General features: G+C 38.4%; 1 protein-coding gene and 1 non-coding gene across 2 annotated transcripts in view; both read left to right on the forward strand.

Moving 5' to 3' along the window:
* The window catches only part of RNF169 (ring finger protein 169), a 91,924-nt gene that overhangs the window by 47,680 nt on the left and 31,853 nt on the right, over nucleotides 1-12,391 (forward strand). The window contains exon 3 of the mRNA XM_055423675.2: nucleotides 10,105-10,251. Within this exon, the coding sequence (XP_055279650.1) occupies nucleotides 10,105-10,251 (147 nt within the window). The remainder of the gene's footprint in view (nucleotides 1-10,104; nucleotides 10,252-12,391) is intronic.
* LOC129554976 (small nucleolar RNA SNORA57) lies at nucleotides 1,581-1,718 on the forward strand. The gene has a single exon (XR_008685693.2). It is a non-coding gene; the product is annotated as a small nucleolar RNA SNORA57 (small nucleolar RNA).

Below are 12,391 nucleotides of genomic sequence, written 5' to 3' on the forward strand. Positions count from 1 at the left end.
AGATTTTCATTGCTACATGCAGGCTTTCTCTAGTTGCAGAGAGCTGGGGCTGCTCCACATTGCAGTGCGTGGGCTCCTCATTGCAGTGGCTCCTCTTGTTGCGGAGCACAGGCTCGAGATGCACAGGCTTCAGTAGTTGCAGCACATAGGCTCAGGAGTTGCGGCACGGGCACTTGTTAATTGAGGCTCACAGGCTCTAGAGTGCAAGCTCAGAAGTTGTGGTGCACGGACTTAGTTGCTCTGCAGCACATGGAATCTTCCTGGACCAGGAAGTCTTCCAGGAGGACTCTTATCCACTGTACTACCAGGGAATTCTGGCAGACTCATTTTTGGTTTTTGATCTGTGGTTGGTTAAATCTACTGATGTGGAACCCATGGATATGGAGGACTTATTGTATAAAATGGTATATCTCCATGGGAAACATTTTGGCAGTTTATAAATTTAAACATACGCTTACCTACTTGACGGAAAAGGCACTGGCGACCCACTCCAGTACTCTTGCCTGGAAAATCCCATGGACGGAGGAGCCTGGTAGGCTGCAGTCCAAGGGGTCACTAAGAGTCGGACATGACCGATGAGACTTCACTTGCACTTTTCACTTTCATGCTTTGGAGAAGGAAATGGCAACCCACTCCAGTGTTCTTGCCTGGAGAATCCCAGTGATGGAGGAGCCTGGTGGGCTGCCATCTATGGGGTCACATAGAGTTGGAGATGACTGACGCGACTTAGCAGCAGCAGCAACTACTTGATGGAGCAATTCTACTTGTAGCTGTTTAGACAAGCAAGATAAAAACATCTGTTCAGAAAAAGACATTAATGTTCATAGCAGCTTTATTCATAACAGCTCAAAACTAAATACAACCCACATATAATACTTGAATGGATAAACATACTGTGGTATATTCATGCAATGGAATATAACTTATCCATAAAAGGAATATAAGGAATATAGTATTATAATGAACTTAGTAGCGTGAATGAATATAAAAAATGTGCTGTGAATGAATCTTGACATAAAGGAATATATGCTGTATGATTTTATAGTAGGCAAAACTAATCTGTAGTCATAGTTATAAAATTAAGTGTTGCTTTGAGCTGAGTAGGATGGGAGATTGGTTACTAGTGGGTTTTTTATTGTTTTTGTTTTTGGCCATGCTGCGTGATTTGTGGAATCTTAGTTCCCTGACCAGGGATCAAACTCGGGCCCTTGGCAGTAAAAGTATAGAGTCTAAGCACTGTACTGCCAGGGAATTCCCACTAGTGGGTTTGAGGTGATTTTCTTGGTGGTAAAATGTTCTGTGTCTTGATTAGGGATATGGTTACATGGATATATACATTTGTTGAAATTCGTTGAGCTATGCATTCTGTATGTGATCATGTTATCATATGTAGGTTATTCCTTAACATAGTTGATTTAAAAAAGAAAAAACAACAGCTCAAGGTGGATTGTAGATCTGTATGTGAAATGTCAAATAATAATTCCTTAAAGATACTATGAGGGCGGTGACTGAGTGAGTGTGACTTTGTAGACATGGGGTTCGTGCTGGGGATCTTAGGGAAGGGGGTGGTGCCTGTGGACCCTCCTTTTCTTGGCAGGGATTCCCGATCCATGTAATGTACAGAAGTAGAAGGAATGGGCTCTGGCCTCCTTGGGATCATGTCCTCAGTACCAGCAGTTTCCAGTCTGCTGGTTCTATCCTCAAGTGCCGGGATACAGAGCAAAGAAAAAGATACTATGAGACAATTTCTTTAAAAAAAAATCTCTAATGTTAAACTGCATTAAAACCTCAGCTTCTTGCCTTCAGAAGGCACTACCAAGAGAATGAAAAAGGTGAGCTAGTGTGAGGGGGGAAAGGTGCGTGTGTGTGTTTCTTGTATGTATGTATTTTTTCTTGAAAATTGCCGCATATCCAAAAAGTATAATTCCTATAAATTATTAGGGGAAATTCCGAATATTTGAAAGGAGAAAGGGCAACAATGTGAATAGGCATGTCATAAAAGAGAATTTCCAAATAGTCAATAAGCTCATGAAAAACTGCTCTAGATCTTTAGTCATCAGAGAAATACAAATGGAAGTCATAATGCAGGATCAATATGTATACCCTGGAATGGCTAAAATAGACAGTTCTGAGTGTTAACAAGGTTGAGAGCAGCTGTCATTCCTGCTGCATTGCAGATTGGGGTGGGAGTATAATTTGTACAATCAATTTGGGGAAACTATGGCAGTGTACCCCTACTTTATGACTAAACAGCTTCTCTTCTAGAATATATCCCACAGAACAGTATCAGGGTACATTTTCAAGAATGGTCATAGTAGTTTATTTGTGAATAAAATAAATTAATAGTTACACAGATATATATAACAATAAAATCATTGAGTTATTTTGTAGTCAAACAATGGAGTACTATAAAACAATGAGAAAGAACAAACTACTAAATACATGGATGAATCTCACAAATATGTTTATTTTTAAATTGGGGGTAGTTGCTTTACAATGTTGTGTTAGTTTCTGCTATATAAAAAAGTGAGTTATATGCATACATATATCCCCTCCCTCTTGGATCACAAATGAAATGTTGACTGAAGGAAGAGAGATTTAATACATACATAAAATTCCATTTATATAAAACTCAAAAATAGGTGAAAGTATGTTCTTGGTGTTGTAAGCTGGGATCATGGATATTTTGGGGTGAGGAGTAGGCACAAGGGGTTCTTGATCTGGGTGGTAGTCACATGGATGTGCTTATTTTGTAGAATTTTTCGTGTTTTACATTTATCATTTGTACACTGTGTGTATAGTGATTTGATTTTAAAAAGTTTATTTTGGGGACTTCCCTGATGGTCCAGTGGTCAAGACCCCATGCTTCCACTGTAGGGTGCATGGGTTTGATCCCTGGTCGGGGAACTAAGATCCCACATGCACAGCAAAGCCTAAAATAAAAGTTTATTTTAAAAAATTAATAATGACAAAGTAAAGATACTTTGAGGAAAAAAATTACATGGTATTCTTGGTAGTGTGGCTGAGAATGGGATTACTATACAGAAGTCAATAGTTGTCTCTGCTGCTGCTGCTAAGTTGCTTCAGTCGTGTCTGACTCTGTGCGACCCCAAAGACGGCATAGTATCTAAAAATGGAGGCAGGGAATTCCCTCGTGGTCCAGTGATTAGGACCCACCCCTTCTACTGCAGGGGGCACAGGTTCCATCCTTGGTCAGGGAGCTAAGATCCTGTGAGCTGCCCAGCATGGCCAATAAATAAATAAACATTTTAAAAAATGGAGGCAGTAAAAAGCATTCCACTTTACAGAGGTGGGCAACTTCACTTGGTACAGTCTGAGATCTCTTGTTTTGGCTTGCTTCTTTCTTTTAGCTCTAGGGCTTCTCTGTGGTTGCTGTACAGTGCTTACCATGGGAACTTAACTGGAGTTGTACAAGCCAGTGTGAGGGATATTTAACATCCAGTGGAGCAAACTTTGGTCAGTAGGAGATGGGAGTCTGTGCACACACACACACATACATGTATATGTATATATTTGCTTCTCTGTTTTTCACTTCAGATTGAGTCTTGAGCTGTATTTCATAGTTTCTCACGTTATCCTCTGTAGGACAACTGTTAGGCCAACCACTTTTATTGGCTTGCTGTCTCTTGTTGTACCATTCCATCCTTAACTCCTGCTCCCCAGCAAAGTATTCATGAAAAAGCCTTCTACTCAGACTCTGACCTGCTCACCTTAACAAAGAACTATCTGGCCCAAAATATCAACAGTACTGAGGTTGGGAAACCCTAGTATTTGAAGCCAGTGGTTTGCTTTAAAATCTAAGCTCTTCAGTATTCAAACACAGACTTTAGGAAATAGCCACTGAGTGTTAATTTTTGTGTCTATAAAATGGTAATGATAGGTACAAACAAAGCCCCTGAGGATTAAATAAGGTAAGCTCTATAAACTTCATGTCTGAAACATGGAAGAGTTCGATAAACAGCAGCTATCAATACTTCTTATTCAGGTTTATATGCTATTGTCTGACACTATCTGAGCATCTTCCCTGAGTATAAAAACTCTTTCCTAGAGACCAAGTTCTCAAGTCCGTATAAATAACCATCAAAAGGGACCAAAAACTAACATCTACAGAATCCAGTATAGAGAAAATACCAACATGATTCATATGAAGAATTAAACATATATATGGGGTTTTCAATTTTGTAAATTTTTAACTTCAAGTTGATGCTGTGTTCACAGAGACTCAACATTGCAATGAAAAATTTGTTTTGCCAATAGCACAAGTTCACTGTCAGAAACTTTGAGAGCAGCAATAAACATTATTAGGAAGCAAAGGATGCATTCTGAAGCACTTAAAAAGCCAGAGAACATAATATGTAAACAAAATTAAGCACTGAACAAGGTAACACTAAAATACATAAAAGAGGAAATTTTTTAGTTTTTTTTAAAATGGCAACATCTGTGTATGTATATATTATTGGGGGCTGTCTTATGCATTTAGGATGTTTAGTAGCAGTTCCTGGCCTCTACCCACTAGATGCCAGTAGCAACATACACCTATCCCCTCATCTGTGACAGCCAGAAGTGTCTCCAGACATTGCCAGCTGTAAAATCATCCTTGGCTGAGAACCACCAAGGTAAATGTAGATTTGAATTCCAGTTCAAAGGTTATGGCTCTGAATTTGAACACATTACCTAACTCTGGAATGGGTGAATTTAACTCAGATGACCATTATATCTACTACTGTGGGCAAGAATCTCTTAGAAGAAATGGAGTAGCCCTCATAGTCAAAAAAAGAGTCCAGAATGCAGTTCTTGGGTGCAGTCTCAAAAATGACAGAATGATCTCTGCTCTTTTCCAAGGCAAACCATTCAGTATCACAGTAATCCAAACCTATGCCCCTACCAGTAATGCTGAAGCTGAAGTTGAATGGTTCTGTGAAGACCTACAAGACCTTCTAGAACTAACACCCAAAAAAGATGTCTTTTTCACTATGGGGTACTGGAATGCAAAAGTAGGAAGTCAAGAGATACCTGGAGTAACAGGCAAGTTTGGCCTTGGAGCACGGAATGAAACAGGGCAAAGACTAACAGAGTTTAGCCAGGAGAAAGCCCTGGTCATAACAAACACCCTCTTCCAACAACACAAGAGAAGACTCTACACGTGGACTCTCACCAGATCGTCAATACTGAAATCAGATTAATTCTATTCTTTGCAGCGGAAGATGGAGAAGCCCTATACAATCAGCAAAAACAAGACTGGGAGCTTACTGGCTCAGATCATGAACTCCTTATTGCCAAATTCAGACTTAAATTGAAGAAAGTAGGGAAAACCACTAGACTGTTCAGGTATGACCTAAATCAAATCCCTTATGCTTGTACTGTGGAAGTGACAAATAGATTCAAGGGATTAGATCTGATAGAGTGCCTGAAGAACTGTGGATGGAGTTTCGTGATGTTGTACAGGAGGCAGTGATCAAGACCATCCCCAAGAAAAAGAAATGCAAAAAGGCAAAATGGTTGTCTGAGGCGGCCTTACAAATATCTGAGAGAGAAGCGAAAGACAAAAGAGAAAAGGAAAGATAAACCCATTTGAATGCAGAGTTCCAAAGAATAGCAAGGAGAAAGCCTTCGTCAGTGATCAGTGCAAAGAAATAGAGGAAAGCAATAGAATGGGAAGGACTAGAGATCTGTTCAAGAAAATTAGACATACTAAGGGAACATTTCATGCAAAGATGGGCACAATAAAGGACAGAAATGGTAGGGACCTAACAGAAGCAGAAGGTATTAAGAAGAGGTGGCAAGAACACACAAAAGAACTATAAAAAAATCTTCACGACCCAGATAATCACGATGGTGTGATCACTCACCTAGAGCCAGATATCCTGGAATGCAAAGTCAAGTGGGCCTTAGGAAGCATCACTATGAACAAAGCTAGTGGAGGTGATGGAATTCCAGCTGAGTTATTTCAAATCCTAAAAGATGATGCTGCTGCACTCAATACACCAGCAAATTTGGAAAACTCAGCAGTGGCCACAGGAGTGGAAAAGGTCAGTTTTCATTCCAATCCCAAAGAAAGGTAATGCCAAAGAATGCTGAAACTACCGCACAATTGCATTCATCTCATGCGCCAGCAAAGTAATGCTCAAAATTCTCCAAGCCAGGCTTCAACAGTACATGAACTGTGAACTTCCACATGTTCAGCTGGACTTAGAAAAGGCAGAGGAACCAGAGATCAAATTGCCAACATCTGTTGGATCATCAAAAAAGCAAGAGAATGCCAGAAAAACATCTACTTTTGCTTTACTGACTACTATAAAGGCTTTGACTGTGTAGATCACAACAAACTGGAAAATTCTTCAAGACATGGGAATATCAGACAACCTGACCTGCCCCTTGAGAAACCTGTATGCAGGTCAAGAAGCAGCAGTTAGTATGCAGGACATGAAACAGCCGACTGGTTCCAGATCGGGAAAGGAGTATGACAAACCTGTATATTGTCACTCTGCTTATTTAATTTATATGCAGAGTACTTCATGTGAAATGCTGGGCTAGACAAAGCTCAAGCTGGAATCAAGATTGCCAGGAGAAATACCAATAACCTCAGGTACGCAGATGACACCACCCTTAAGGCAGAAAGTGAAGAACTAAAGAGCCTCTTGATGCAAGTGAAAGAGGAGAGTGAACAAGTTGGCTTAAAGCCCAACAGTCATAAAACTAAGATCATGGCATCTAGTCCTATCATTTCATGGCAAATAGATGGGGAAATAGTGGAAACAGTGAGAGATTTTATTTTTGGGGGCTCCAGAGTCACTGCAGATAGTGATTGCAGCCATGAAGTTAAAAGACATTCCTTGGAAGGAAAGTTATGACCAACCTAGACAGCATATTAAAAAGCAGAGACATTACTTTGCCAACAAAGGTCCATATAGTCAAGGCTGAGGTTTTTCCAGTAGTCATGTATGGATGTGAGAGTTGGACTATAAAGAAAGCTGAGTGCCAAAGAATTGATGCTTTTGAACTGTGGTGTTGGAGAGGACTCTTGAGAATCTCTTGGACTGCAAAGAGATCCAACCAGTCCATTTTAAAGGAGATCAGTCCCGGATGTTCATTGGAAGGTCTGATGTTGAAGCTGAAACTCTAATACTTTGGCCATTTAATGCGAAGAGCTGACTCATTTGAAAAGACCCTGATGCTGGGAAAGATTGAGGGCAGGAGGAGAAGGGGACGACAGAGGATGAGATGGTTGGATGTTATCACTGATTCAATGGACATGAGTTTGGGTAGGCTCTGGGAGTTGGTGTTATACAGGGAGGCCTAGTGTGCTGCAGCTCATGGGGTCGTAAAGAGTCGGACACGACTGAGCGACTGAACTGAACTGATTGGAGAAGACTCTTGAGAGTCCCTTGGACAGCAAGGAGATCCAAGCAGTCCATCTTAAAGAAAATCAATCCTGAATATTCACTGGAAGGACTGATACTGAAGCTGCAGTACTTTGGTGACCAGATGCAAAGAATCGACTCTTTGGAAAAGACCCTGATGCTGGGAAAGATTGAGGCAGGAGGAGAAGGGGATGACAGAGGATAAGATGGTTGGATGACATCACCGACTTGATGGACATGAGTTTGAGCAAGCTCTGGGAGTTGGTGATGGACAGGGAACCCTGGTGTGCTGCAGTCCATGGGGTCACAAAGAGTCGTACATGACTGAACGACTGAACTGAACTGAACCTAAGTCGTAAACCTTAGTTTTTTAAGCGCCACATCTGACAGACACAGTTCAGTAAATGATAAGGTGCTGAAACTTGTTTTCTTTCTGCCACTCTGCCTTTCTATTCTCTTCAAGTGAAATGCCCCTTAGTGAAGCCTGTGGTCATGTTGTTGAATAAGAATTTCTTATATAAGATCTTTCATGTAGGCATAGACTTCAGGTTTGCTTTCTCTCTAGCTATGGATCAGCTTTCATCCTCTTGTGTTCTTGTTTGACTTGAGAAGTTGGGAGAACATTATTTCCTTTGAATCTCCTCCTTATATATAACATTGTATTTGGTGTTCTTCACATATTCATAACCTCTTGAGTTAGACTCAGTGTGTTAATACTAGTTCAGGCTTATTGGAATTGTACCTATGGAAATTAGAAATATAAGGCTAAATCTTTATCAAAAACCAGAAATTAACACGTGATATAGTATTATTAACTAAAGTACAGATTTTGTTCAAATTTCATAAAATTTTATGCCAGTGTCCATTATTTGCTTTCATACCTTTTTCAAGATTCCACATTGCATTTAAGTTACACTGAGCAGTTTCAGCTGCATGCGACAAATTCTGATAAATTCTCTTCGTTTTTATTCTGTTACAAAAATTTTCTTATTTTCCTTGTTATGGCTTCTTAAATACACCCATCATTTTAAAATGGACATTTAATTTCCAGATGTGTGGGGTTTTTAAAGTGTCTTGGATATTAATTTCTCATTTAAATGCTTTCTTCTCTGCAATCAGTCTGTGTTTTTTTCAGTCTAACTTTATTGAGGCTTTAAATGACTAAGTCAGTGAACTCTCTTGGTAGATGTCACATTGCACTTAAAAATATGTGGGTTATTTTCAAATATCTCTTGATATTGATTTCTAACATAATTCCACAATGATAAGAGAACAGGCTCTGTATGATTTTAATACCTTTAGACTGTGAAACTTTTGCACCTTGTTTTATGTCCCTGGAAATGTTCCAGAGTCTTCTAGTTTATAGTCTATAGGAACTTGAATATAATTTGTATCCTTCTGTTGTGTGAAAATTGTATGAATCTTAATTTATATGGAATTGGTTCATGGTACCAGTTGGTTCATGTGTGTGAGTGCGTGTGTGCTAAGTCACTTCAGTCATGTCTGACTCTTTGTGACCCTATGGACTGTAGCCTGCCAGGCTCCTGTCCATGGGATTCTCTAGGTAAGAATACTGGAGTGGGTTGCCATGTCCTCCTCCAGGGTATCTTCCTGACCAAGAGAGCCTGCATTGGCAGGCAGGTTCTTTTCCACTAGCACCGCCTGGGAAGCCCTCGAGTCTACTTTATTCTTCTAATTTTCTGTCTATTCATTCTATTAATTTTTCAGTTTGATATTGAAACTCCAACTAAAAATCTTAATTTGCCTACTTAAAAAATAATTGTAATGTATAGTGGGACTATATGTAACTTTGTTCTGTGTTTTCCAGGTCTTCCGTAAATGAGTTATACTTTCATAACTTAAAAAAATAAGAAAGAAATATTAATTTTAAAAGCTGAATATTGTTGTTTATTGTTATTGTTGTTTTATAACTCTGAGTTGACAGTCAATGAAAAAATTTGTTCTCTAGTTTTATTTTTTATAAGTATGATTAAAAATATTAGTAGCCTAAAATTGCTTTCATATACATTATGCCATTTAAATTTTATTAAAGTCCCAGGCAATGAAAAGAGAATAAAGGGAGGTTAGGAAAGGAACTCTTGATATACCGTAAGTATGTAGCAAGATACTACTTAATTCCAAAAGCCATTTGATTTTCATAATGCCATGCTATCTCCCTCAAATGAGGAGCATATTAGTCTGCCTTAACTTTCTTTGTGGACCATGTACTTGACCTGTCCTGTAGGTAACAAGATAACAGCATAAACTGTAGGACACTGGGACTGTTATAAGCCATTTTTTCTGTTGGCAATAGGCCCAAAGACCTCTCTTGCTTAGTTCAACTTCCTTGACCCTCTGTGGCATACATCTTTGCTATTCTCCTGGCCTAGTGCAGTTATATCTGGATTATGGAAATAAAGTTTTTAGATTCAGCGTTTTTTGGCTAAGTGAATAAACCTTAGTTCTTGATTATGTGTATTATCTTAGCTTTTGTGATTTCAAATTGCTCAAGAATGCAGGGCAGTTAAATCTTAAGCCATGAAGTGGATGTTTGGCAAGAGTCAATTAGAAGTTGACGTACTTAAAAAAGAAGAGGGCTTTATATCCAATAAGAAAATAGTCTCAGAACTTTCCTGTTTGTTCTAATAGACTACTGAATAAAAGATATTTTTAAGTCTTTTGTTGCCTAAAACTACTCTCTTGATGTGATTTGTATTTTTAGCTGCGAGAAGAAAAGTTACAAGAGGAGAAAACCTCTGAAGATCAAATCCACAAGTTGTTACCAGAGGACACAGAAATAGGAAAAAGGAAAATGGATGAACAGAAAAAAAGAGATGAGCCATTAGTACTGAAGACAAATCTAGAGCGTGTAAGTAGATCACCTTTTTGATGGACACCTGTCTCAAAATCAGCCATTAACCCAGGTGACATGGATCTGAAAAACCTGTCGGTGAACAGTAACAGTCATTGGCTGTGCAACTTAGGAGTATTGAAGAACTTAGCATCCAGATGGAGAGCTGGGGAAAATCATCTGTGAACAGGACAATGAGACTTGTGTGGAAAGATTAACGGGGAGCAGTGGGGAAAAATGGTGTGTGAGAAGAAAAACCTAGTGTGGTGTATGCTACTTTGGGTAAGCTTTATACATATGTTGTCATTTTGACTTAGGTGTTGTTATTTGATGGAGTTCTATATGTGTTATATCCTCAACAAGGAGGATGAACTTTCCTTAAAGTTTGTATTTCCCTTTACTCTTTATAATAACCCAAACAGCACAGTTCTCTAGTTACAAGGTGTGTGTGTGTGTCTGTGTGTGCTCAGTTATGTCTGACTCTTTGCGACCCCATGAACTGTAGCCCACCAGGCTTACAGGGTCAGTCCTCAATATTAGATGAGATATTTTGTTTAAACTTAATTAAACTTCTAATTGGGCCAAATCTTGCCTGAATTCTTTTCATTACTTATTTACCAAGCAAATTACTGGAAAAGGTTGTAAATGGTATAATTAACTAATACAGGAAAGCCCTTTGGAGGATCCACTGATTATGGCTCAAATGTATGATTACAATTGGTTTTCTTTTCCTTTAGCAATTTATATTGGATCGGACATCTTCTATTACTTGCTGTATGTACTTAGCATACCTTTAGAGTCATACCTGTTAAAATGTTTTATGATTCTGTCTTGTTAGTATTTCAGGTTATATTTTTGATTAGGTGGATTAATAAAGCTTTATTATAAATAAAGACAGCATAACAGAATAGAGGGGAAAAAAATCTCTAGACCAGAAGTTTGCCTGTTAAACAGGTCCCAGCATTATGACAGATTGTACAACTTTGGCCATGTTTCTTAATTTCTCAGTGCTTTTGGTTTACTCTTTGCAAAGGCGTTTTTCCTGAACTTTAGAAACTGAGATTACATAAGCTTTCTTGAATTGATAGTATTTACTGACTGTCAACGTGTATATGGGGCTTTTTGATCCCAGTTATAATAATTGTTATTGATTGTTAAAATAACCATTTGCATTCCAACCTTCTGAAGAGATTCAGTTTAAAAAATATGAAATGCTTATGTACTCTTAAAACTCTGTTCATCGGGAACTACAAAAGGAAAAAGACTGCTTTTGGAGAGAATATAGTTCCTCTAGGAAAGCAAGAATAAAATACATGATACTGTTGTGCATATAGTATTTCTTCTGACTAATAAGCCCGAACTAATAGTTGTCTGTGGTCTCTAAAAATTGCAAACTCTGCCTCTTCACCCCAACAGGACTATCCATTATTGTTCTCATCGAAAACTGCCCAGAAAGAGATTTCTTTTCAGAACAAACCAATTTTGGCAGAGAGCTTACTCTTTACTATGGCCCTTTGATAGAAAGAACCTGTTGTTGACCTTGCCAGACCCAGGTTTCCTCGAGGAAATGATCTAGAATATCCACTCATAACAAAGATGGAAATTTGCTCTAATTATTTTTTCTTTTGCCACTTCAATCTTTGAAATAGAATTTAATTACATCAACCTAAAATTTAATCTTAAAAGGAATCAGGAAGTATTAATACCAATTCTGATTGGTCATGGCCACTTTTGCAAAATTTGATCTATGAACACTTCAAGTTTTAGATTTTGTGATTTTACCTTTTTTCTGTCTGCTTTTATATTTCATATTTTTGAGACTTTTACAAATATTTCTTAAGAAATTTTGGTGTTAGACAAGTAATTTTGTTTAGTTTAGCCCACGATACATTTATTGGGACTGAAGAGAAGTTCAAGTGGTCTCAGTGAAAGGTCAGCTAAAGGATTATATTTAATAGAGAGAATATTATGATTAGACCTGGACCGATCATTTTACCCTCCTGATTCAAAAACCTCAGTGGCTTCCCATTTCCTGTGGAACTAAATGAGAACTCTTCACATTTAGGTCTTTAGTATTAGTCTAGCTTATCTTTCTGTCCTTGCTTATATCCCAGAACTCTGGGGAACTGAGCTGTTTGCTTTCTACCAAACATATAAC

This window comes from Moschus berezovskii, chromosome 14 (assembly GCF_049115385.1).
Source record: "Moschus berezovskii isolate FMDL1 chromosome 14, NW_MosBer_1.0, whole genome shotgun sequence".
NCBI lineage: Eukaryota > Metazoa > Chordata > Mammalia > Artiodactyla > Moschidae > Moschus > Moschus berezovskii.